Source organism: Centroberyx affinis, unplaced genomic scaffold (genome assembly GCF_046629955.1).
Source record: "Centroberyx affinis isolate AG114_WGS23_722 - 3 ecotype Tasmania unplaced genomic scaffold, CSIRO-AGI_Caff_v1 ptg000779l_1, whole genome shotgun sequence".
NCBI classification, from domain to species: domain Eukaryota; kingdom Metazoa; phylum Chordata; class Actinopteri; order Beryciformes; family Berycidae; genus Centroberyx; species Centroberyx affinis.
This window is the reverse complement of record NW_027279387.1, coordinates 142,006-169,941: the sequence shown is the minus strand read 5'-3', so window position 1 is coordinate 169,941 and position 27,936 is coordinate 142,006. Positions and strand designations below refer to the sequence as shown.

General features: G+C 40.9%; 1 protein-coding gene across 1 annotated transcript; it reads right to left on the bottom strand.

The window, feature by feature from the left end:
- Positions 1-268: 268 nt before the first annotated feature.
- On the bottom strand, positions 269-27,936 carry ano3 (anoctamin 3). The gene is made up of 25 exons (XM_071520202.1): positions 27,891-27,936; positions 18,318-18,524; positions 15,313-15,443; positions 14,994-15,149; positions 14,703-14,803; positions 14,533-14,577; positions 12,422-12,553; positions 11,656-11,762; positions 9,293-9,348; positions 9,067-9,188; positions 8,053-8,187; positions 7,802-7,898; positions 7,524-7,584; positions 5,552-5,634; positions 5,223-5,363; positions 4,414-4,578; positions 4,150-4,186; positions 3,920-4,031; positions 3,554-3,611; positions 3,159-3,256; positions 2,709-2,863; positions 2,402-2,554; positions 1,309-1,456; positions 1,006-1,201; positions 269-451 (listed from the first exon to the last, which is right to left on the bottom strand). Exons 1-25 carry the CDS (start codon positions 27,934-27,936, stop codon positions 269-271), a joined length of 2,925 nt encoding a protein of 974 aa, XP_071376303.1.

Below are 27,936 nucleotides of genomic sequence, written 5' to 3'. Positions count from 1 at the left end.
GTGGGGGGGTCGGAGCCAAAACCAAGAACAGCACCAACATTGGACGTGGAGCAGATGGCGAGGGACCGGTCAGGGTGACGCCTGGGCTGAAGCCAGGCAGGTTTGGGAGAGGATCTCAGGTCAAGTTACAGGAGAGGGTGTCTTTGGTGTACAGAATCAGCTGAGTGAAACTAGACTCTCGAAGCTAACACAGATAGATAAGCAGGCGGGGAAGTTGTGCCTGTGAGCTGAGGGCTGTGTGATGTGTGGCAGAGTCATGGGGGGAAAGCTAAGGCCACTCGTGGTGATAACGCTTTCCGTTCTTCTTTCTCTCCTTCTGCAGGTGCTCCAGTTCTGCTTCATACATCATCTCTTGCATCAGATACTTTTCCCGCCTCATACGATCGCACAGATCCTTTGGCATGTCCGGAATCAGGTATGCAATGAAGGACTTGATCCCATACACCAGGTGCTGAGGGAGCAATTCATCATTCTTGTGAGTTACCTTCCAGAGAACATATTTTATTTGCCTGCATATGTTGAGCATGCAAAGCTAATCACTGTGTGGGCTGCATTATAGAACATTATGTTCATGGTCTGTATGCCAGTCGTTAAACAAACAAATATACATTTAATGGGTGAAACCCTTCTCCAAACCTTCTCCAAAGTGTAAAGTTTTCAAGAAATAAGAAATACAAGGCTGTATTTCTTAGTTCTTGAAAATGCATGATGGACAACTAAAAACAAGGCTGTTTTTAGTTGTCCACCATTAACCCAAGGCTCATACAATTTTCTCGACCTGAGGAGCATGTAATCCTTCAATTGAACTTAAAACATAAAAATTGGAGTTACGAAGTTTTCACCTGACAGCAACGATATGTAAATTAATAAGTGAGTAAAAATAATAAAAATCTACTAAAAAACCTTTAGCGACACTTAGCAACTTCAGCAGAAATAGGGAGATTTAGGTGTAGATGCTTGCCTTGCTGGTAAGCACAAAAAAATAAACGCAGAGTGCCAACAGACCTCAAAGACGATGATGAAGGCCAACCTGGCAGCCAAGACGTGCCAGAACTGCAGGGTGAAGTCATACGGCACGCTGCTCCAGGGCGGCTCTCTGTAGTCTCTGTACCTGCAGTATCTGGACTGCACATGGCTGCCGTTCTCCGGCTCGCCCATGTCAAACACAGAGAGGCTGCTGTTCATGTAGCCTCGCAAACACCTGAGGGGGAAAACAGGAGCTGTGAAAACCAGGTGGGAACACAAGCCGCTCTGCCAGACGCATTTAATGTTTTATGTCTTAACATTCTGCTACACATATTCACATACTTCTCATGTCGGTATCCCTTGTCCACACAGGGGCCGTATTTGAAGGCGTAGACAAAGCGGGGGATGTAGTCCGAGGTGATGGCAATGACAAAGGCATTGGTGATGACTGCCAGCACGCCAATACCTTCGAGAATCCCGTGCCAGATACCTGGCAACCAAGAGAGACAGTGGTGAGAGGCTGGAAATGAACACTGTTCAATATATTATCCTGTTAGCTGAGGCAATGAGACTGCGATATCATGAGGTGGTTTCTGAACTTGCATGCCATTATTGTAACTTGGTGCTCTGTGCGGCTTTGCCCCTTACTGGCAAAGATTAACAAGGTGTGTCAGATGAAAGACCATGATGGACAACTTCCAAGGAAAAATCCACCCTTGGATACTCGCTGTTAGATATCATCAATTCATGATTTTCAATGCATTCCAGGAATGATTTTGTGACATTCTGAAGTGTTGTAATTTATTTTTTGTTGTACCCACTTCAGTTAGTGATTTCTCCCAGAGAAGGAGCATGGGTTTGTGTTTTCATAGATACAGCTACCTGACTAGTTTGTGAACGTTGGGGTGTGTGTCTATGAATGTGGCTGCACCCCTTTCTAAAAACTCAAAATGGCTGCATTGCATTTTGTTCTATTACGTCTCAGTGGAGAAATTGGTGTCTCTTCCTCTTCTATGATGCATTTCTCCCTTTATGATTGTTGAACGTTGGTGCAAAATGGTGATCTTTGATTCTGCGGGACTGACACCAAAACCTGACGTTTACAACTGAAAAATGTCCTGCTAGCAAATTCCAAGTGTTTTCCAGGTGTTTTTTTTCTTTAATTAGAGGGTGATGTACCACAAAAAGCATTTGGTCACATATTATATGGATTATATGGTAGTTGGAGTGTGGAGTATCCATGGGGAGGTGGGTTGGTGGGAAGGGAGGGTAGAAATATGGGCAGAAATATGGGCTGTGGGAACATATCACCCTCTTTAACTGGAATGGAAAATGTGTGGTTCCCACAACGATTTACTGATGGAAAAGAGGCTCCGATCCAAAAATTAGTGAAAGACACTGTGGTAATCTGAGGGCAGTCAGAGCTCAAGCTGACCTATGTCAGTGGCCCGGGCCGGCATGGGTCTCCTCCACTGAGTAACAAACTTGTAGGCGTCAAGACGAATTTCAATGATGTTGTTGAGCAGTGCCAGGAGTGGAGCCAGCGGGAATGCTGCTACAAAGATGGTGGTGAAGCCAAACTGGAGAACTGGAGAGAAAGGAACCATTTGGACAAACTTCAGAGGATTTCTGTCTTAACACTGGCATAAACAACGCTAATGATTCAACAACAGCCACATTTGCATTGATTCCTATCCTCAAGCAAGGTCAAATATAACACTTCAAAGGAGCATAATATTTACCCATTTCAAGGTATTCGTCCACCAGTCCATGGGCGTTCATTGGTTGCAGATTCCAGTCTTTGTCCCACTGTGGAAGCTGGGCTTTATTCTCTACATTTTGCCCTCCACCGCCTCCTTTTTTTATTTTCCTGCGAGACCACCAATTCTGCAGCAAACTGAAAATGTAGCAAATAGCTAACTGTCAACTCAAAGCAATTATTTTTGACAATGTACTGAGCACTGCAGGAACTCTAGCTAAGCCCCGCTGAAGAGGATTTGATGTGTTTCTGCACAAGAAAAGCCTTTTCATATGGTAATGAGCTGTACATGACATGTACCACACAAAGGTATACAGAAATTACCCAAGGTTTTTAAATGTCACTCACTTGAATTTTCAGCATTTGTCATTAAATACGGTTTCTCTAATTGTTCTGAGAGAGTTAAATCAATACGGATAATAATAATACTTACGGATAACCGAGCTCCATGAAGTTGTTCCAGATTTGTTTGAAGAACATGATGACGCCCATTTGCAGGCACAGATCAATCAAGCAGCCGCTCGGGTGACACTGAGAGGAAAAATAATAAATAATAAAAAACTGTAACATCCATATTTCATGCTCAACTCAAAGTCATGAGCAAAGCCAGGGACACATTTCATCCCATTCTGTGTTGTTTGATTATTATTGAAAATCACATTAATTATGTAGCAGATTATTGGCTCACATTGTGCTGTAATTTACAGATGAATCATTAAAATGATGAATGACTGTAATATTTTAAATTTGTCCCATATAGAAGGCAATAAACAGCTCCACCATTGTTGAAATAATCATCCGCTTATAGCAATGCCTAATTGCACTCACCTCCTCCAGTCTCCATCGATTAAAGAGTTTATTGTATTTTCCAGGCCTGCCAGCAAACCTGAACAGTTGAGATTGACAACATTAGCTGGGAAATTCAATTATAGAAAAAGTAATAAACTGAGCAGGAAAAAAGGACACTTAAAAGGAGCTAATTATGTCAGATAAACCACAGCTTGGTTACTTTTCTTGGTAAGGAAGTAGTTGTGTAAATCCTGAAATGTGAGGTCCAAAAATAACTACAGAGTGAGTCAGGAGAGAGCCTTGGCAGATGTCATGACAAGGGAGGATGAAACAAAACTTATTTGCAAAATCCCTCATTAAATTCACTGTAAACAGGAACTGCAGAGTTTATAGCATCCAGCCTACCTTCCAAGAAAGAAAGCAATGTAGAATGTGGAACTGTTCAGATTTACAAACTGGAACAGGAACATCTTCAGAGCAAAGCTGTTCTCCCACTCTGACTCTGTCCGTGGATGCTCTGGGGGGAGGAGGAGGGTTGTGGGGTGGGAGAGGGAGAGAATAAATGCTTGCCAACCATCTGGAACGCAAGAGATAATGAATGTGTAAATAAATGCTGCATGTGAGGCAATGCTCACCTAAATTGGTCAGCAGATAGGCCACCTTTTCATATACCTGACAAGGCAGATGATAGCACTCATAAGTCATAGGAAATTTCATAGGAAAAATTATGGTGAGTGTAATGATAACAACAAGACAGATAATCAAACAGGAATCTCAGCGATCAATCTCTTTGGCTGCTGAAATGAGAGTTCTTGGAACAAAGCTCTAAATAAATGTTTCATGCAACATTTGTTGGATCGGATACGAGTGTGCCAGATGATGCTTGTCCAGACACCCACCACATTGAGAGACATGATGATCATAAAGTTGATGCAGACGCCAGTGCCAGAAGTGGCAAACTGCCAGTTCTTCTTCACAAACTCCCAGTCGAACGAGGCAAACTTCTCCATCGCGATGAGACGGAAAACCACCACAGCAAACACTGCTGTCAAAACAAGGGAAATCTATGCAAAGACGATAGAGAGGTAAAAAGGGAAGCAGAGAAGAGGGGATAATGTATGAGTTTAACAAACCTGCATCTCTAATAAATACTCCTCTTGTCTGTGTAGATTCACTTCCAGTCATCCAGTTAGTAAGATATCCGAAAAAATAGATACAAAATCTACTGGACTTAGAAAATAGAAACAAAATCCACTGGACTTAAAAATCAGTTTAAGTCCAGTGGGTTTTATTTCTATTTTCTTGGATATAAATACTCCTCTAAGGAATAGAACATTTTGGTTTAGGCTGTCAGTTTGAGAATGTAACAGTTTTATTTTGGGTAATTATCACATAATGACTAACTGTGCAGCATGAAAAGAAAAAGCCTACTGACTAAGAATCAATTAATAATGCAGATAAAGAATAAGCCTCTAAAAGCTTCTCATTCAAAAGCGGACGATAAACACGGTAAAAATAAGGGCAAATCCACTACTCTTATCTCCTCTCAAGACACCGTTTTACATCAGAGAACAATGTCCAGCAGGGGGCGATGTTAAGCCGCACTGCGGGCGCATAATGCATTCCAAAGGTGGCACACAGGAACGCTGTGATCTCACTCTGAGCCTGAATCCCGACAGACAGATTATTCAAAGATCAAAGGGTTTACCATGAAGAATATTCCGGACACAGACACCATGAGCCTGCTGAGCTTGTCTGTGAAGGGCTGGAAGGGCTCCGGCTTGCCAGAGATGGGGTTCACTCTCTCCACCCTGGAGTACTTGGCTTCAAACTGAGGCCGCAGCTCCTCCTGATTCATAGCATAAATTCCAGTGTGAACTATTGCCACATATCTCTGTCTGACTGACACATCAATAAACACTTCTTTTTTTTCTTCCTTTGCAGTGTCAAATTAATAAGACATACTATATGTGTATAGGATAAAAACATGAGGTAACCAAACGATATCTAATCTGTGTAAGGATGCTGCTGACTTACCTCCTCCTCCTCCCAATCAATGAGATCCCAGTCATAAGTCAGTTCTGCCCTCCTCCTTTTCCAGAACTCCAGGAATACTGTGGCTGCAAGGGGGATATGGAATAAGGACAGAAATCAATCGCATTATTGATCAACTTTGGTGTGAAACATGATTGATGTTTATATGATTGTAGCGGGTGATTCTCTGAGGAGACAATATACTAAATCAAACATCACGCCATGGTCAGATATCCTGAGCGAAACTTGTATTTGGCTACAGTGATGTGCACAGCCCCTTATGAATACTGATTACTGCCATCAGGTTACAAATGGCTTAGTTTTGTGGTATTAAGTTACAGCAAAGTGGCTAAACAAGCTTTACTTGTGCAGTGTTTCAAGCCAAAACCACTTTAGATTGGTTAGGGTTAGGGGTCAGGCTGACTGGGAGGTATTGCTCCATTTGTTTTATATTTTGTTTTGGCTTAAGCTTTATGCAACACCAGAGATTATGTTCATACTCTCCTTATTACACCTTCATAACACCTGAACTAGATCTTCATAACGGCTACATGGCACACAAGCGTCAAAATTGGATTCATAATTGTAATTGTTTACCAGATACAATATGTTAAGGAATTTGTCTAGATGACATTGGTCCAGAGACTTTGTAGTAGAAGGCTGTGTGAACATCTAATGAAAGCTGACATGGACTGGATCAGTATTGACAAATGTGCCATGTAGCTGTTAAAAGCTCTGATTCAGGTGTCATAAATCTTAACCTAACCTCATAAGTCTTAATCTGCTTTTCATGAGTCATAAATTTAAGGGTAAACAAAATGATGTGTGCAAGAAAGATGAACTTGGGACACACAAAGGAATTACGGCTTTAAAAAGCACCTGAGTGTGAATCCTCAGTCAGTACAACTTTGACTGCTGTTGAAGATGTTGAAGTTTAATATAGCTTGACCCACTTTTGTTTAAAGAGAGGGAGAGAGGGAGAGAGAAAAGCAGCCTTTTCAGATGCCTACATTCAGTCCCATGGGCCAACCTATTTTTCATCTCTGTTTCACACACACACACACACACACACACACACACACACACACACACACACACACACACACACACACACACACACACACACACACACACACACACACACACACACACACACACACACACACACACACACACACACACACACACAAACACACACACAAGCCTGGAGTGCACTCAGTGGTGCAGTACTGCTACTTTGGTCCACACTGCCAAAAGTCTTAATGCTGGATTCAGTGTGCCACCAGACCCAAGTCACTGAGGCTGACTGGACCTCCTTTCGCTAACTGGCTCTCCTTGGCCCTCATTTAGTCCAAACACAGAAGACAATGTGCCAACGCTTCCCTCCGGGCACAGGTGATTATTTACCAGGCTGGCAGATAGATGGATCTAGGCCAGACACTGCACAGTGCGCTCCTATAGTCTTATATTACAAAGATATCATAGGTTTGGGAACCATAACTCCAGTATATGAGCTCCATGGTGCATTGCTGCAACCCTGACAGGAGAATGATACAGTTGGACAGCAGCGCCTCCTGGAGAACTGTTTAATTATACCACTAATTACATCTAGACAGAATTGGCAGCATAAGTGCAGACACGCACTGAAACCTGACAATGATTTATTAGCTGACAATTGTGTTAGTGTAAGTGGAGATCTCCTGTATTTGCACTGCATAATGTTTACTGTATTGAATTCTCAGGTGAAAAACTTAATGTGTTTGGGGGAGTCCAGCGGAGAGTGGAAGCATGACACACTATTGGATAAACAGATTTGAGTTCCAGTAGGATCTGTATCAAGCTGAGCGTGCGCACACACACACACACACACACACACACACACACACACACACGCACGCACAATTGATTTAACACAGCAAGCATTGTCAAAACCACACCATTAGGAGAATGGACAAACGAAACAGCCTGAACCTACCCCAAATAGCCATGAAGATAGCAAAGAACACAGTACCCCCATTGTCAAACAGATGGGTCACCTAGAAACACAGGCACATAAGGGACTGTTCTGAAACAAAGTGTACTGTATTATGTAACAGTGGCATTACTGATTAAACAGATTCATGACTTTGGTTTCGAGTCTTCACAGCTTCAATCAGTACATTTTTGTCTGAATTAATGGCAGGAAATTGTGACAATCCACAATATACTGTAATGCTGTGTGTGGCTGTGGGAGAACATCAAGTCTTTACCGACCTTTGCATAGACACAACTGTCACTCAGTGTCCATGGGTTGCAGTTTTCCTCACACATAGGACACATGATGGTAGTGTTGGCTTCACAAATCTCTTTACTGATGAGGCAAGGAACCAAGAAATGTCAGGAAATGTTAGTAGCAATCAAGAGCATACGCATATTAAATTACCATCCACATCATTTTGAATAATCTGCATTAATATCAGCCCAGAAGAGTATCTTTGTATTGTGCGCAGGGTGTGTGAGCTGACCTGACTTGGCTGGAGTCCATGGTGAAGAGACCATAGAGGAAGACAAAAAGGCCGACCAGCGCAGCAGGGATCAACATGCCGGTGTACCAGCCCAACCAAGCGAAGTACAGACCGATTTTCTCCCCAAAGTACCGCCTGGGAAGGAGAAGAGTGGGGGAGACGGAGTGGTAACAGTTCTCTGACAGGGTGTGTTGACTTTTAATTAGACCTTAACCAACCTTGCTATGTTCATTTAGACTGAAGTTTTGTGGGTGGAAACAATGTACTGTGGCGTGGCGGTGTTAGACTGAAGGTTAGGGAGGAGGGCTTGTGACTAATAGGTCATCCGGTTGAAAACCAGGACCAGCTGAAAACCTGGGTGGGAAATAAATAACTGCCTCCGCTCCCTAAACCACTACTGTCAAGGTGCCCTGGAGCAAGGCATTTAATTCCCAACTGTTCCAGTGAAGCTGCTCAGCAGAGGTGGAAAGTAACTAAGTACATTTACTCAAGTACTGTACTTAAGTACAAATTTGAGGTACTGGCAGTTTACTTGAGTATTTCTGTTTTGTGAGACTTTACACTTTTACTCCACTACATTTCATAGGGAAACATTGTATTTTTACTCCACTACATTTATCTGACAGCTGTAGTTACTAGTTACTTTGCAGAATAAGCTTTTACATACAAAACATACAATACAGTCAGCTCATAAAATATGATGCATTGTTAGAGTTTAAACTCCCCAACAGTATATGGAGTAGTTAGACCTAGCGCCACTTAGACCACCTACAACATTAAACTAATACTTCTACACTTTTACTTACTTTTTTTTAAACCTTTGAATGCAGAACTTTTTAATGAAATATTTTGCCATTATGGTATTGCTACTTTGACTTAAGTAAAGGATTTGAATACATCTTCCACCTCAGGCCAACAGCAGAAGACTGTGCAAATGTTCCCTGGAAAAATAAAGTTTAAAAACACAACATGTGCTGGTTTGTCTGTGGTGTCACCGGAGCAAATGTGGATTACCTGATGAGGTCCAGAGGCTGGTATTTGTACCAGATGCCCCAGCGGGCCCATCTCTCATACAGCAGGTGCCTGTGGTTTTGGGCACCGTGGGTCTTAATAGGATGTCGGCTCTTGTAACCACCCTGACAAGACAAAGAGCACAGCAAGCCACATTGCAGGAGGAATGGTAATGGTGTGCAATTTGTGAAACCACTGCAGTTTTTCAGCACCCAATAAATCTTCTCACCTCATGTGGAGGAAACGCAGCCTCATATGTGCTATTGCCCAGTAAACGATTAATACCTAGAACAAAGCACATATTATATACTTTATGGCAAAGGATGGACACGACAGCTAGAATAACATAAGGATGATATGCAGTCAGATTGTTTACACCATGTTAAAAATTCAGTGACAGCCATAATTGACAGAAGTGTCCAGTCATTTAAACCCACTCTTCTACAGTGATAATAATTTGCTGCATTATGTAACAGAGCTTGATGCCCTAGAAATCATGTTTAATGGTATTAAAACCCTTTGATAAGAATTATAATTAGCTGCCTGTACTCATATCCTTCTCCATTTTTGCTGGACCATCAATGCTTGGTGTCTATAACAGCACTGATGCAGAATATGCAAACTACTCTCTAATTATATGGCATAATCACAGTCAACTGAATAAACTGTTTATAATATTATTTACAGCAGGCTGCACTCATTCTACTTAAAAGTGGTAAACCTGTGTGAAGTAGTAATGAATGGAATGCTGAATTAATGCAGCAGAGGGTTAGTGGGGAAAATCTGAAGACACACAACACAAAAACATAATTTAGACAGACATAGACAAGACTTCCCTACTCTTCAGTGTGTCTGATTTTCAACCCTTCATACATACAGTATGTGCCAATTGGCTACTGGATGGTAAAACGATAGTCTGACAGACAAAATGCTTTGCCAGTCAACACTAGAGTCTAGTCTCCTGGTTCTCTTTCCAGTAGTACCACACAGACACATACGCACCTTCCCAGGAGCTCACAGACTGGGCAAGCAAGATCCGGTCATGGCGACCATAATAATTAAGCAGAGACAGACAACAAAGTGGAGGAGCTGTTGAAAAATGGAGGAGATGTAACCAACAAAGATGCGTGCAACACAGAAATGCTGTATTTATAGTAGGGGTGCAGGAAGGCAGCAGGGGATCAACTGCCGCTACATCATGAGATTTAACGAGAGCCAGGAGGTACAAGCTGCAGCTAGCAGTTCAGATTGTTTTCTATGTCACAGTATCCAGTTACATATCTAGCAACATAGCACAGCATGCTAGGAGCAAACAGTGATGTAAAACACCATATAGTAGCTGATAAACTAATTGAAACTTTAAGTACATACTTTAAACACAAAATAGCTCAGTACAACTTGCTTTCAAAAATACAAGAGAGCCACAAACCAAATCGGTTTTGTTACAGTGCCCGTTTTCTTGTTATATATCTCCAGTGCATTTAAATGCATTGCATGTTATAATTATGACTCCCACACTTAATAATAGGAGTATACTGTACATGGAGCCCTGGAAGACAGCATAGGCCTACAGCCAATATCGTATTTCGCCTGATGCAGGACTCGCAAGACAAAATCATGCATCAATGCTTATCATCCTGATTCAGTGATGACAGGAAAACACAGAGGAGGTGTTATGTTATTTTTCACAGCACATAAGTGCATTCATTGCAACGTCATCCTCTGGCTGAAATAGTAGACAGTGAGAACAGGAGCAGGGAGGGGGAGGATTTGAAAAGGATTTGCCACTCTTTTGGCACAGCTGATCTTATTTGTTGGAAAGTCAAGCGGTCAACAGTATTAAAATATTAATGTGAAATCCGTTCGGCCCTTCAAGGCCAAACTTTAATCAGTAAAACATGTCAGCAGCAGACAGACAAGATAGTAGAATGGGATGGGATGGACAGTTTGGGGAGGGGAAAGCCTCTAACTGCCAGTACCAAAAACAACAGCCAGAAGGAGAGGAAGGATCAGCCACAAGTTGGACAATACCAACGGCTCAGCAGCAGCCCACATTTTAATCAGCCGGCAGGAACACAACTAGGCCACAATTCCCACCACTACTATCTCTCTCTGAAGTCAAAATAACAACAAAGCAAAGTCACTGCATCTAAACATCTAAACACGGCTCTCAGTCTCTCTTATTGGTGCCTCTAATGGATTTAGTAGTGACACAACAGACAAATGACAACAGTTAAAAGACAAATACAGAGTTAGAACAGAGAAAGACAGAACAACACAGACAGTAATATTGTGTGTTAATGTTTTGCTGGCTTTTGTTCCATTGGCACTGTTAATTTCCACTAATGCTGCTAATGAATAAAGTCATTAAATAGTGGACATAATCCTAATTAAAAACTATTTAGTTTGGCTTATAACTAAAGCACGTAGACTCTGCCTCCTGTTCAGCGAATACAGAATGTCCTAAATAGGGCGTTATGATGTAGAAATTATTTTTTATAAAAAAGCATGGATGTCTCCTGCCTCCTACTGCTAGAAATATTGTTTAGTATGTGAGGACCAGGGAGAGGAAAATCCAGCACAGTGCCATACCCATCTTTGATTTGCCGTCCTCATACTTGGTGCGCTGCAGGACATGGTGGACTATTCTGCTTCTGGTGGAGTTGGAGAAGAAGGTCTGTCTGTTGTTGATAGTGAAGCTGGGGAGAGAATAACAACACACTCAAGAGTTTTTCATCATGTAATAATGAGTAAGTATCATTCAGTCAAGGCCCTTAATGAGTGTTGAGCCAAGAAAGGAGGGACGTTTATTAAAACTCCAGTCATGGTGTAATGTGTCTGAGAACGGTGTCCATTCTGGCATCATCACTTTTTAAAAGCGTGAAAGGCTGACAAGTAGAGGAAAAGTGCAAACGATTCACTGACAAATTAGATTTAGATGACGCCTTTCATCAGAGAGAGAGAGAGCTTTGAAAATGAGAAACAGGGAGGGATGGTGGAGAAATGTTATCAGTTTAGAGGCATCTGCTGCTGCATTTCGATATCTTATTTGTAATCAACTTGTCTTTATCATTCTGTGTTCTGTGCTCTGGCTCAAAGCCCTAAAATATACAAGATCTCATATCAGAAATTTCATCTCCTGGGTTCTAAAGTCCACATCCAGAATCCGGGAGGTGACAGGATGTGACAGATGAGAGGGAAACTTGGGACACCAGCCAGGATAAATAACAGATAACACTATTGACACTGAGAGATTATTGCCATTATATGATACAGTGTGCGTGTGTGTGGTTTGTGTGTGTGTGTGGTTTGTGGGATGGGAAGCGTGTGCGAACGTGTGTGTATATTTGTTCCTTACTGATGCATGCGTGCTCTGCTGAAGGGAGCTGTGTAGCAGTCTGTCTCCTCCAGGTCGGGCAGGGCCTCTTTGTCCAGTTTCATGGGGTTTCTGGGCAGCCAGCTCTTTATCTGACGGCATCTCAGATGAAACCTGCTGCACCGACACGCAGCAGAACAGGATTAATTGCACAGATTAGCACAAAGATTGTTTTCTTTGATATGGAACAACGGTTCCTAACCTTTTTTTCCCTAAACACACACACACACACACACACACACACACACACACAACACACACCAACTAGCGTAGCCTTGCTGATTATCATTTTGCATTTTCGCATTGCTCATTAATTAGACCAGAAAAACAAGATTTCAAACTGGGAGTCACTGATCTATAGGATAACAACAAAGAAGCAACTCCCTAAATCCAACTCGAAGCATAATTCCATTTTTCTCATGTTATAGTCATAGGCTCTCTGGCCTGTGAATGATTTAAGGACCAAATCAGAATGCAGACATTGAATCCCCAGTTAGTTTTACAAAGAGCAGCAAAATCTATCTACTGTTAATGTTAAATGAACTTAACTAATTTAAAATTAAATAAATAATGAACATGTCTAATTAAAAAACACATCTGTTAGCTTGATTTGGCCATCAATGTAAATATCTGAATACTTTCCAGAGCTGCCAGAGTGGGATCTGATTACTTTGGGAGGCTGTTGCTCTGATGTGGATTAAATGAATATAAATGAAAAATTCTGTCAGTGCTCTGAATTTCAGAAAAGCCCAGCTTGGTGCCAGAGAAAGCTTTGTGAATGTTGTTGGGAAAGAGGACAGGTACAAAAAGTGATGATATCAAATCAGCTGTCAACCACCTGCACAGGGGCCATTTATTCAGCTTTGATGGAACTTTAGTTAGTGACAATCAATCAGTAAACACATGAAGCCCATTTACTATTAGGGTAGATTTTAAAAGCTCAGTGGAAAACTGTGGAGGCACTGAAAACATAATGGTCCTCATTCTTCAAAATGACTAAGATCACCCTCACGTCTGCTCTAAAAGTGTTTTATTCTCAGTTGGGCAGGTATGTAAGTGATTCTTTGATATTATGTGTGTTTGTGTGTGTGAGAGAGAGAGAGAGAGAGAGAAAGAGAGAGAGAGAGAGAGAGAGAGAGAGAGAGAGAGAGAGAGGTGTGAGGAATTTAAGTGCGGCCATGAACATGAACATCATGAGGAAAGGTGAAATGACAAAATAAGCCTCCGATATTTATCTGCCATATCAAGGACGGCTTCTTCACTATCTTTGACAGATTTCATCATGGAAGTGCTCAGTAGCCTTTAAAGGAATTAACCTGCACGCAGTAATATGTCAACTAATGTTTCAGTCTTCCAAGCAAACAGTGCTGCTATAGTTTTCTTTCAGTCGGTTTGCTTTGTTCTACGACTCTTTCTAGTTGCATTCCAGTGAGATGAGAGGTGCAAATCTGGAGTCCTGGGCAGAGCTTGGACAACAGTTCAACATCGCATCAAAGCGCCAGTGCATCTCTCTAAAAATAGTATGCAAATAGGCCTGTGCAGCTCCATTTATTAGAGTGAAAGATTACATGGGACCCATGTATTTAATAGGAGAGCGCTATCAAATGTGGGTGAGTTATTGTGCTCTCAAGAATGAGCCTGATAAATCAAATAGAGCACTGCAACATTGACTAAGCTTTAGCCATTTTTGACAGTAGGCTTTCAAAACCTTTCCTTGCACTCTACACACTCTTATTGTTACTTATTTGCATTGCTGACACTTTCCTTCACGGTGACTCATTCAATTTAAAAGTCTAATCCGACATTTTGTATATATAGAGACTATATAGGTTTAAGAGGCTGGATTAATCCTGAACTAATTAATACTCGCTCTGGGGTTACAGCGCACAATGACAGTTTGACTCACACTATCTCTCTTTCTACCTCATTGAAGAGACTGATGACTTCCATCTTAAAACACCATCCAAGGTTCACATTACGACTGAAGCCTTGCAGCCGTGCCGCTCATGAATTTCATTAGAGAAGCTCAAGCATTCAGCGTTCCCCAGTGAGCAAGAGAGGGGGAAATAATCGCATACCATTAATCGACTTACCTGCCCATGGTTTTGCTCTTCCAGTCCGTGAAGTAGCATTTTTTCCTAAAAACAAAATCAACAACAAGTTATCAAAACTGGATGAATTAGCCAGAAATTGAAAAAAAACAGTAATCCCCCCCGTTTTTCAGTGTCACCAAAGGCTCATTCTACTATTCAACAACTGTTACCTGAATGGCATCCGGATGTTCATCTGCTCTGCGTATTTGCAAAGTGTATCCCAAGGAGCATGGATCTTCACAAACATTATGTCATTGTTTGTCAACGAAGGCTTTCAAGTAGAAAAGAAACACATTCTAGTTACAACAAACTGAATAATGAATTACAGGAGTGTGAAAGCTATTGACACACTAATGTCTCTCTTCTAAAACCAAATAAAAGTCTCAAGAGTTTGTCCTCTTGACATCTTGACATGATTTGTAAACCCATTATCCATTTTATCTTGATTTGACATCTAATACCTCCTTCTCCAGCATCAGGCCCTCAGCACGCAGATTCTTCTCAAAGGTGCACCTCTTCTCCACCTGCGGACTGGACTTCTTGTAAACCAGGATGTAGTCAATCCGCTTCTTTCCATCTCGGAAAAGCAGCCCAGATGAATTAGCTGGATTCTTTCCCTGTGGAGACAGTGTTTCACCTCTGAATCTTTAGATGCAGGTTAAAAACTGTGCTAACGCTTGATGGCTGTCAGTGGTTCAATGTCAAAGTAACTCTAGTGTAACATTGTGAGAGATTTGTACCATTCTTGTAAATGAATGTGAATTTTTAGGAGTGTGGTACCTGAAGCGAATCTGCGCGGGCCTCTAATTTAGCACGGGTGACCGGCTTCCGTATCAGAAACGACTCGTCTGCCCTCGCCTCATAGGTGCTCGCCTCCGACTCCTCCACGTAGTGATCCTTGCCACCCTCTGCTGCACAGACACAGTATGATCAATAAGATAGTAAATGTAGTAGCATGAAGGAGTATTCTATCTGTATATAGTCTTCTGCTGCTTAAGTCAATATTTTCCTTAATCCAATTGCCAACAATTAAATTAGATCTGAGCTAAAACATAATCCAGGTTCTTTGAATGTGGGTGCCAGCATGAGAGCAACACACTGATGTAATTAAACAGATCAGCGCTCCGAAGTTGAACGAGGGCCAATCCTGTTTCCTTCCTTCCTGAATCCTCACACATCCCACAGATGTACACTGATAAAAAATAAAGGAAGCTTCGTTAAACCCATACTGTGGGGCAAGAAAACAAAACAGACTGTAGCAAAAATCCCTTTCTAAGTGTTACAGGCACTGAATGTTTTGAAACCTTATTACGATCAGAATTGCGTTACTTGCCAAGTGGAATAATGTACAAGAGTTTGCCTTGGTGACTGGTGGTTTCATAGATTCAGAGCTTACCAATAAAAATGGAAGCACACTTTCTTGTCAATGGCCTGCACACTATGTGGCATTGCCTTATATTTCTATATTATGTGCATGGAAACTTCATGTACAAGTACAGCAAACTGTCTATAGGACTTCAACAGGAACATTTTTCAGTGTTGAGTGCAAAACAGAGTGGCTTAGCATGACGTAGTCTAAATGTCAAACTAAATTCACTCTAATCACAAGACTCGGACGCAAGGCGCAAGGTCAGTATTGGGCTACAGAGGTACAGTCAAGTTTACTTTTATAAAACTTCATACATCGTATATAGAGAGATGTATGACAGTATAGAACAAGCTTCCATACAGATGTGACATCTTGGCTCATTTTTCCAGTTAAGTGTGCTGGTCTACTCAACCACCAGCACAACTCAACATATGTGACTTAAGCCGGATCTCCTAAAATTCCTGCAGTGGAGCCATATTTCCAAAAGAAAGAAATCTGGACTAATAACAACAACGACTCTTCCGACAATTTTAATTATTAGAATTATATATATGTATGGAATTTATTTTTATAGAGGACAAAAAGCAAAGCCCTTTTGGCAGTTGATGTTGAATTCAAGGTGGAGTGAAAAATTAAATCAATTTTCTCAACACTTCTTTCACACCAAGATCCAGATTTAACAACTTCATAGAGTAACTGAATTTACATGATGTTCCCCAGTGAACAGCAATTCTCCATTTTTTTATGTGCTCTACTTTTCTCGGTATCAATACATAATCACAGTGTTTTAAGCAACTCTCCTCCAACAGTGTACTGGGAACAAAAGATGAGTTTTAAAGCAACATCATCAGTTCTTAAGGCATTTTTTAATCAGCATTCTCCCTAATCCAGAGGGATTGCAGAGGAAAACTCTCTTATCCACTGAAGGTTTTGGGATCAAGACTGAGTAGTGTGGTAATCTTTAGCTAGTTTATCCCTGGAGAATAGTGAGAGACGACCCAGCTGCTTGGTATTATCGTCATTAGAGTAATAGAGTACAAGAGTATAAGCATTATCCACCAACTTCGCTTCTTTCACTCACAACTTAAATATCCTCAGAATGAATGGTGTAAAAATGATCACATATATAAAGGTGACATCAAGAGTAAATACACTATTGAAGTCCATAACATGCCCTGAAGTCTTAGTGGGAAATTGATTCCAATGTCAATGATACGTCTTCCTCAGAGACATCAATATGAACTTCCTCCACACTGAAAGCCAATACAGTCATGGGATGTATTGGCTTGGGAGATAAAAGTGTTAACTTGGCTGAAAAATTATTCAGGAGTATTGGCAGTATGGGCTATTAAAAAGAATCCAGCTATTATGGATAGTTTGTAAAGTCGTCTGAATTCACACTGAGGGATCGTGCTCAGAGACTTTCCCGTCATGCTAATTTGAATCTCAATGTGGACGGCCTCTGAATCGCCTTCTGCTGAAGATACGAGTAAAACTGAATAATTCCCCCTTCTCTCACAGCCGCTGCCATTTTACCAATCCATAATGTGGCGTGTTGTTTTCCTAGCAGCAGCGTTTTCCCAGGCCCTCTCACTCTCTCTGACAGAGCACTAGACAGCTGCGATTTTACACAATGCTTTCTAAATCCCCCGAAGCATTAATACAATCTGTTCAATCAATATTATGCGCTAGCCTAAAATGTCACCACCGCTATGAGATTTTGTGTAGTAATGGGACTCTATTCCTGTTGAGCACAATGAAATACAATCAGTGCACAGTATGAGGAGAATAAGAAATAGACCATACAGACAGTGTTAAGCATGATGGCAGCAGATTAACCAATAACAATTAACACATTACATACAACATTTACTGTAGGGATGGGGATGGGACGCTATGCTTATCTCACGATATGATTCGATACACAATATGTGGTTCACGATTTGATACAACCACAATACGATGTAATAAATGTTTTTTTCTGAGCCACAGATCTTTCTAGCAATGGCGTTGGCTTGCTAGAATGAAAACAACAATTTAAAAATGTCAATACAAAGTGCAAATAATATAATTTCCATGGAGAGCTTGCGAAATTGTGATGGTAAAGCCGTCTCATTTGTGATTACTACAGCAGAATAAAATGCAGCTAATACCGCGATTAATTTTTCTGCCCCACGATATGTACTGTCACATTTTCGTATTGCGAAATATTGAATTTCAATATATCGTCCCATCCCTATTTACCTGTAATCTGTAATTTATACAGTTTACACCAACTGTACACCAATTGTTTGCTAATGCAAACAATTGCATTGAATGTAGCTATCACGGCTGAAGCATTTCTAATTCACCCATGTGCTTGAGATGACACTGAAAGAACAGCCAGGTGGGACAGTGAACAGGTGGACTGACTGACCTGTCCTTGGGGGGAGGATGCTGCAGGAGGTGCTGATGCTCTGGGTCAGGACCTCGGCTTCCGGTTTGGGCTCGGGGGTCAGAGGCACAGACAGGAAGTGGTTGAGGTTGAGCGGATGAGTCTGGCTCTGGGCCAGGCACGGCAGGCTGCGGCGGGACGGCTTCAGGCTCTTCTCCTTCAGGATCTCGCTGATGCTGGTGTGCATGCCTGCAGGACAGAGGGGTGGGGAGAGGAAGAGAGGCCCATGAGTGGGTTTAGAGCTGGAGTTTGTTTATTTGGACACATACAAATGCTAAAATACAGAAAGGAGAAAATAAAAGACTCAGCAGGAGAGATGACAATGTGTTTATGCATATTTCTACATATAGAGCAAATATGTTTATACAAACTTATATTCATATATATACTTATATATTGTCAGCGCCATAGCTCTTGCATCACATCGCTAGCTTGTCTAGGAAGCTAAGCAGGCTGGCTGTGGTTGTGGTTAGTTTCTCAACTCATCCACCACTGATGGATGAGTTGAGAAATTTCCCCCCATATGTGAAGCGCTCTGAGTACTTAGAAAAGCGCTATATAAATGTAATCAATTATTATTATTATATTCACTTATATCTACTTATACCTACATATCATTGCTGTCAGGTGAAAACCATGTAACTCCAATTCTGGTTTTAACTTTAATCGAAGGATGACATGCTGCTCTATGTGTTGAGAGTTCAGTTTTCAGTATTCCACTTTATTGCTTTTATTGTTAATTTCATTTTTTCTACAATTGTATTGCTTATTTGAATATCCTAGTTGTGTGTTTATATTCTATTTCCCTTCCCCTGCTGAATCCTATTACTTTTGCAGCAGCAAGGACTCCGTTTCCCCACAGTCTGATCTTATCTTATTTCATCTTAAACCCCCCCAAAAAACCAAACAACTGTCAAGCTGACAAATAAAAATGCAACTGAATTACAACAAAACTCCAGAAAGCGGCGGGAAAAAAAGAAGCAAAAACAAAAAGCGAGAAAAATAATATACTTTAAAGTAGACCCGATGCATGAAATGAAATCAAGGGAAAGAGGCGAGAAGAGGTAGGGAGGGAGGGAGAAATCACTTCAATCATTCATCGGTCCATCCCATCGAGGGTTTCTGCCACCGTGGTAATGATGTCTGCACTTCACACAGGAGTGCATTAAAATCACCAGCACACCCCCTTCCATCAAATCACACAGCTCACTACATCGAGCCAAGCAGAGTGATGGCGACTACCGAAACTAAACACCATATGCTTGGCAGTTCTGCAACGGATCTAAAAAAAGATACATGGTTTTTACTGTTGCATGGCTTTCTCATAGGCTTTCTTGTTGTTTTATTAATTTCAGTAGAGGTCATTTTCAAGGTTAGTTTAGCATTAAGAGATATAGCGATATGGTGATAGCGGGGCTTTAAAGGTTGTTGAATGAATTATTCAGGGGGAATGACACAGTAATTATGAATTGCACAGAGAAATTCAGAAGCTAATCATGGTAATGGATGGCCAGTGGTGGGAGCGCGTCCTTATACCTGACCTTCACACCAGTGCGCCCGCTGCTCACGCCTCTGACACGCAGTATGTATTCATGAGAGCGCTCACTTTCAAACGGGTCTCTCACACAACCCAGGGAACGTGACTCCCTTTCACCTCCAGTGAGGAATTCTCTCAGCGACCGTCCCGAAACGTTCAGCTGCATTGATAATTCACTCTCTGTATCCTGGGGGCCCGCGCTGTACGCAGTGCAATAACTCATATCTGTCCCATGACATTGATCTCACTGGGATTTCCCGGCGCTGTTGGGTGAGAAAGGGAGCCATTTAAAGATGTAAGCTTGTGGACCCAGGGGAACCACTAATTATGCTGTTTATTTCCTGTGCAGCGCCACTGATATGAAATGAATGAAACTAGCGAGCTCCAGCTAAAAGCTATATAATGAATAATTGAGAAAGTGAAAATCGCAGGAACTTTAATCTGCATTAAAACAAGAGTGTGCAGCTGAAATTTGCTCTACTCAAGAGACAGATTTTTAAGTATGATCACTTGGCACAAAATATGACACCACTGCAAACCCCAACATAATTTTGAACAAAACCATTTGCCCTGTCTGTGAGTTAATTTGTCTTCAGACTAATAACAAAGCTTGGCTTCCCAGTGCCCTAATTACTTCTGCAGTGTACATAAGCATTCAGTTCCTCCTCACTGCTTTCCATAACTCAATCAATTGAATTAAAATTCAATCTTTCAAATCAATGTTGAGCAATTGTGAAGCATTATTGTACAGAGAGTCATATTGTGCCAATTACTTTGCTTTGACATTTCAGAAACCAGATTTTTCATGGTCCAGTAATCTGTAAGGTTTGTTTCTCCCCACAACAGAAGCAGCAGCAATGTGCTTTATGACTAGCTGGTAAATCAGCGTATGAGTATGAGCCTCCAGTCATGAAGCCAGAAGACTGAGTGCCATAATTTCACTGTCTCTGTGGATTGGCCTGAGCAGTAAATGCATTTTTATTTAATAAAACCGTTCAGTTAGAGGACAATGCCTACCTTCTCTCCATTATGGTGATCGATACATAGAGAATGGCTCTTGTGCACTAACCATAAACATATTACCAAAAGGTGCATTTACTGGACTAGGTAATCTAGAATAACCCCAACAGACACCAGCAAGGCTCAACATGTCTGGGATGATACATCAGAGCACAGCAAACTAATGGGCCTATAGGGGCATGGCTTGGTGATCCCAAATGACTCCCAAAGTTTAAAATAGTCCCACAAATTGGACTGGGATGGCACTGTGTGAAACGGCTTCCATGGAAATTCTACATGTATCTGGAAAAAACCCACTGGTTGTCAAATCTCTCCGCCTCTGTGGCAATTACGGATATAATGATGGTTATCTCACAATCACTGCCTTGTTCCGCATGTTTTGCTGTATTTTTTTCCACATGCAGGCAGTCTCTCTGAACTCTCTCACACTGTCAGGCCAGTTGTGCATTACATTTTGAAGACGGTACATTGTGTAAGTCCATATAAATATATAAAGGGTTCATCTAATGTGAAATCCTGTGTTTAATCTCACTGTGGGCTGCATGGCTGGCTGGCTAAAACTGGTTTATCAGGAGAAAGTTAATCCCGTGTGTGTGCATGTATGAGTGTGTGTGTGTGTGTGTGCGGGTCAGAGTTGGTTTGAGAGTCTGTGGGTTGCCACTGAGTGTGAGTCAAGTACAGAGTGGAAGAACAAGGTGAAAAGAGAGGGGAGAATTAACAGAGCAAGAAGCCCAGGGAGTGAGGAGACTGCTGTGTGGTGATGTGGGGAAAAACACCTCCAAATTTTCTACACCTCAGCATGACAGAGGCCCTTGACAACAATCCCATGTGCACGCTTGCAAACACCCACTCGAGCTCATCAGAAGGGGAGCTGGCCAGGCTTCAGGGAAGGTCGTGATCCAGGATTTGGATCTCTCCTGTGCAGCTTGCTCATAACGGTCTTGTGATGTGAGATTAAAAGGATTTTTTTTGGTGCGTGCAAGTGTGTGGGCATGACACTGTGCGTATTCCATTGTAACTGTGTACAAATGTTTGTTTGTGATGAGTATAAAAAGCAGAAGAAGATTTGGACGTCTTGTTTATCAGACAGTTAGATATGCTACTCTTGTTTATTTCTGTCATAAAAAGCAAATTGCCGACAGTGTCATAACATTGTTCCTCTCTGTGTGTGTGTGTGTGTGTGACTGTAGCGCAGTCTCCTCTGAGCCAGCTGAAGACCGGCTGGTTTTGAAATGCATCTCATGTGGGAAGAACGAATAACAGAGCTTCACACTGAGATTCATTGGCTCAAAGAGTGAGGATTTCATGAACAAATACAGAATGACAGATAGCGGGAGAAGCTAAAACAATGCTGTTAAATCAAACCATCAAACTATACCAGGTGAAACAGTCCAAAAGGTGTAAAATCAAAAGGTTATGTTCAAAACGTTCAGACACATTTCCCCACAGTCACTGTCAAAGACCAGAGCAGAATCTACAGTATCAACACAGTATCTGTGCTGTGGAGGATGCTGCAGAAAGTAACAACCAGATAATTCAGGTCAGTGGGCTGTTTCCCATCATGCCTCCATGTTTCCTCATTCCATACCTTCAATTATTCATCTGTGTTCAGCCCATGGCCCTTTCAGCATCACAGCTTTCAACTGAGGAACATCCTGCATCAGGAGCTTTTTATGGGACACAGACGTTGTTATTGCCTTCCCTTACAGAGTGCATTTCAGGGTAGACCTGCTATAAAGAGCAGGCAAAAGATAAAAAAAAAAAAAGAAACACACACACTCACACAGAACCAGGTCCAGAAAACTGCTGTGGCGCCTTTATAAACGTATCATGTGGAGGCAGGACAGAGGCGAGGCCCGGAGTCTCTCCTACAGAAATGTTCTCTAAGCAATTAGTGTGTGTTTCATCCTCCGCCTGGCACCATATCAAAGAAAACATAGACGCCGCTGAGTTCACAGGGAGTGTTTAGAATGGTATCATTAGGAGCCATTGAATATTCAACTCATATCTAATGTTGGGTGGTAAGTACTAGAGGAGCACCAATAAATGTGCTTTGCCGACCAAGTACAAGCATGGTGTGAGAGGTTTTCTAGATACTGAACATTTTGGCAGCGCTAATTTACGTGCGTGAAATTGTGAAAAGAAGTCATCGTTGAAAGTTAAAACACACCATGTTCCTCTCACAAAATTCCATTCTCCAGTCGAATTTGGTTTGGTTGTAATATATAGATAGAACAATAAATAGAATTTCAGCATCATTAAATAACAGCAGAACTTGTTGATGGTATCTGAGGCCTTCACCAAGTCCTGGTACTTCAGGGCCAGTACCAGCTGATAACCATCCCAGTATCATCATCATACCTATTGCAACACTAATACTGTAACTTCAGGTCTGTACCTTTAAATACAAGGATGGATAAAAGTAAAGGTGAATTGATTTTTTATTTTGAACAAGGGAGAATCAAGTATTTTCTAAAATACTCCATGGAGAGAGAGAGAGTTTTAGAATGTGTTGGGAGATAAATACATGTCCTTGATTGCCAGTTTGACGTGAAATTGAGTTATCCTGTGAAAACATTAGGCGCTGAGCTTCAACAGTAATGATTCACTTCAACAGTAATGATGTATCCAATCAAATACAAATGAGTAGTGCCTGTCATTCATTCCTTATGGTGATTGAACTGTAATTTGACTTACTGTAGACATATTAGATTATTGACTTAGCTATTCAAACTATTGATTTAGGTGACTGCAATGACATATAGGCTGGTTAATTTCTTGAAAACTAGATTATGTGAAATTATAAACTAATTTGAATAATGTAAAAAAAATATTTTCATAGTACTGATAAACAGCATAAGAGCCAACTAAACCCAGTTTTAACTACTAGAGGAGATCAAGACAGCATCACTATGTATCTAAAGTTTGTTCCACAGTGAGAAGACATTGTTGGCTGGAGTCATCTGTCTGTCACATGCAGCCCAGCCGAGCAGCCTGACTGTCAACACACCTCAGAGCAGATGGCACTTTTTACCGCGATTTATAGGGTTCAGGATCCTATTATACAATCCTGGCACAACATCCATGTTGCATCATTTGAGCAGATTAAACATCTTCCTTCCCCCCCACTCTCTCAATCTCTATATCTCCCCGTTCCTTTTACGCCACACTATCTTCTTATACCCCCTGATTGCTTGTGATGTCTACTACGTCACAGGATTTTCTGCAAAGCCCCTGCTGTGTCCATGTGTTCACAACTTATCAGGCAATGTCAATCAATCATATCCTCTTCAGTGAACAATTTCAAATATCAAGTTCAGAGGAGAACATTATAGAGCTGTGTGGTTTGTAGATGTGATTAAATTGTAAACCAAAATAACTCTGGGAACCAGCAGGACTGCTGCCTGTATTTTTCATTATAACCTAGCAACAAAAGGACTTCTACTCACTATTTAAAGACTGTGAGATCTTAAACGCTGATCACTGCCAGTCTATACACTGCAAACAAAGAACCTGTTTGTTTGGACATTTTCTAAACTATTATCGAACTATTTGTCTACCTGACAGTATATACTATTTGTAATACTCAGTGCTCTCCCCAAATCTGTCTCCAAATTGATGTCTATATCTATAAAACCATCTGTCTGCTTGCATAAGAGGACAGGTGGCCTGCTTATGATTGTGCAACCAAAGGTTTAGGCATCTTTTCAACATGAACAAACACACAAAGACAAGACAATGTCAAACGCTAAATCCTTGTTTTGATAACAATTTTCAGCCTTCTCTTTTACGTTTTCTGCTTTGTGTTTCTTGCTTCTAGGCTATTTTGAATTTTCTGGAAAAAAAAAAGTTTATTTTCTTTGTTTTTTTTCCCTTTGTCTCGTCAATGACACCCTAATTATTTCCATTAGAAAGATGAGCAGGATATTGCCTGATATACATTATTGATTCTTCATAAACTATAATAGAAGTGGACTGTATTGCTGCTTTCCAGAGTGCACAATAATGCGAGTTGAGGCAAGAACAAAGCTCCACCATAGATTGAAGTATTTGTCTGTAAAACCAGATTACATTTTAGTTTTAATACTCTTGAATATTGTTTAGCAAAGGGTTTGATGTGTCAACAACATTAACAACTTTCTTCAAAACAATCTAAGGTTGTTATGATTCGTTCACCAAACTGAACATTTAAAATTCACAAAAATATTGGCAACATGAAATCTGTCAAGCTGGTTATGCGAATTTTAATAAGGTCCATAAATAGCTGTCTTCTTGTCTCTACCAATTTAGTATCTCTAAAATGAAGTCATTAATATTCTTTCCTGAGTTGGAGAAAGCTATTTGTGCCTTAATTCACTGCATATTTAATATTGACTTTTGTAATTCTCTGTATTCTTCCCTGCCTCTTCTTGCCTGTAAAGCTTGTTCTCGTCTCCAGCTCTGCAGCGAGGTTTTTAAGTGTAACTCTTGAGAAAATCACATAACTCCACTTTCAGCCACCTTATATTGGCTTCCAGTCGATTTTACAATCAATTTTAAGATTTTATTGATTTCCTTTAAAGCAACAAATGGCCCCAGCTTTCACTCCCGACATACAGGAGCATTTTAGGTCTCTAGACAAAGCTCTTTTGAACTCTAGATGGTACTCAAAAGGATTAGCAAACTCTGTATAATCTTTTATGGCACAACTAAAAACTAATTTCTAAATTGATTTAGTTTGAAGAAGTCCAACATGGTTTCTGAATTTTGCTGAGAGGGCCTTTATGAGCCAACAGACGCCCTTTTGGCTTCAGTTTAATGGGGGACTTGGCAGTCACTGAAATGTTGAGTGGACCCTCAAGCCTCCAGTGATATTTTTGTATGAATTTTTATTTTCTTGATAAAAAAAATACAGTTAGTCTTGTGCTATTTTGTTCCTGTTGTTCAGTCCTTGATGAAACCAGACGTGCAGGATTTGCTAATGGTTCGTTTTGTTTTGTTCATTCTACTTTATAGCACCATGTGACTTATTTACTATTACTACTAAGTTATTAGTAGTAATAGCAGTAGTATCATAGCTCTTTGTAGGTTGTATCAGGTTGCTAGTATTTTCTCCAAAATATAAGTATGGAAAGATACAATACAATACAATTTATACAATCCAGAATATATTAAAAAAACCAAGTCTATTTAAATGATCAAGCATTCCTCTAAGAAGAAGATGAAACTGCAAACAAGCCCATGCCCGACCCTGTATGGATGCACGGCGCAGCCCATATAGCGCATGTAGGTCATGGGCATTAACAGACAGCCTGTCTGTTAATGCCCATATTCTGCTTTCTGTTGTTTTTTATGCATTTTTTTGCTGTTAAATTCCACCTGTTTGTTTTGATACTTAAATTGCATAAAAACCCAACATTGCCACGTCTGCTACAGCTGATCAAACAGCCTTTTGAGCAGGTCATACCTTGGTCATGCGATCAAGATTTCAAGTTGCTCTCATCCCTCCCTCCCAGCTCGGCTCAGCATCCTCTCATCACAAGCCAGGGGATAAACCCTCTCATCCTCCTCAGCCAGGTGGATAAACCCAAAGAGGTCATTATGCACAGTTTATGAGTCTAACCCTAACCCCCGATAACAAAAACTTCCCTCCACATTTTTTCTGAATTTAGACAGCTGGCACATGAATAATTAACAGAGAACGTTAAAGTAGCACTAATGTTCTATAAAGAGCCCTCATTAGGCTCTAAAATCAATACTGCCCAGCAATGAAATCTGGCTGAAATGGAAGACGGTGATTGATGACTTGATAAATATTTACTGTGTATATTATGCATCTGAGAAAGCATGGAATATGACTCATGCAGAAGTGATTACATATGCATCTAATGTGCAGGAGCAGAAAGTGGCATGAATCTAACTTTAGTTTGATAGAGGTTTGTATGCAGGAAAACAGCCTTAAAAAGAAGGGACATCAGCAAGCAAAGGTGGAAACAGAAAAAATGTGTGTTGGAGATATACAACTCTAGACCAAGACCTGTGCTTCATTGCACAATAACATTTTCTATGTTAGTTATTGCCAGACAAAAACATTGCAGGATGCCAAAGGGACACCAAGATGAACCTCAATAAATTGCAGGGTGGGGACTTGTTTTCTGATTGATGGCATGACAGAAACTCCAACAGCCTCTCCTCCTAGAATCATTCAATTATTTTCACAGTCAAAAAGCCAGGGTGGAGCTATTCCTTCACACCTTTGGGACACATAGAGAAACCACTTAACCTTTACCACATGCTATTTTACATGGCAGTTAACAATTTTACAGGGAATTCTAACCTGACTCTGGACATTCGGGTGTCTTTCCTCAAAGAACATTATCCAGGCACAATCCAATTTTATTACTGCCTGTACTACTATGAATTTTAAAGCAGGACAACTGTACGCTAATGCAAATGGACATATCTGGGAGTGCAGTTCACATCACGGCAAGTTCGTGATGCTGAGAAGGTGATGTTACTGAAACATCCTTTGCTCACTTGCCTGGACACTTGCCTACATTATGAAGACATGTCAGGCTTTTTTTTCCCTCTAGGTGACATTAACTAAACTACATTTCACTATACCGCATAAATGTGATTTAAATTTCATGTAATGTTTTGGAATTTGAATAATTCATAATGAGCTAAATATTTAAGAGAGGATTTACTGACAGGCTACAGTTGGATCTTAGGCAATGTAGCCTACTATACAATAATGTCTTAGGCAATACAATGTAATATACATTACTGGTTATATTATCAAAGAGCATAAGTCCAAGGTTCAGAAATAGACTCCTTCCAGCCCAGGAGAGTAGACCGCAAGACCACCAACTCTGCGTCACAGTTGAGACTCTGAAACCTCGGAGTGCGCTCATTCAAAATCACAATTTCCAAACTATTTAACAAGAGAAAAAAGTCATCAGTCAATTCAAAATAAATATTTCCCAACGCGCAAGTAACAGAACAGATTTGCCACCAACCTTTTTGCTGCTTGAAGGACTGGATAGACCCCGAGTGGTGCACCAT

Bases quoted from the DNA above. Each gene is read 5' to 3' on its own strand.
- ano3 (XM_071520202.1), bottom strand. From the start codon at position 27,936: ATGGTGCACCACTCGGGGTCTATCCAGTCCTTCAAGCAGCAAAAAG. The intron at 15,444-18,317 runs GTCAGTCAGTCC...GTGTCTGTGCAG, and splicing joins CATCCTCCCCCCAAGGACAG to CAGAGGGTGGCAAGGATCAC. The intron at 4,187-4,413 runs GTGGGTGTCTGG...CTGCCTTGTCAG, and splicing joins TCATCATGTCTCTCAATGTG to GTATATGAAAAGGTGGCCTA.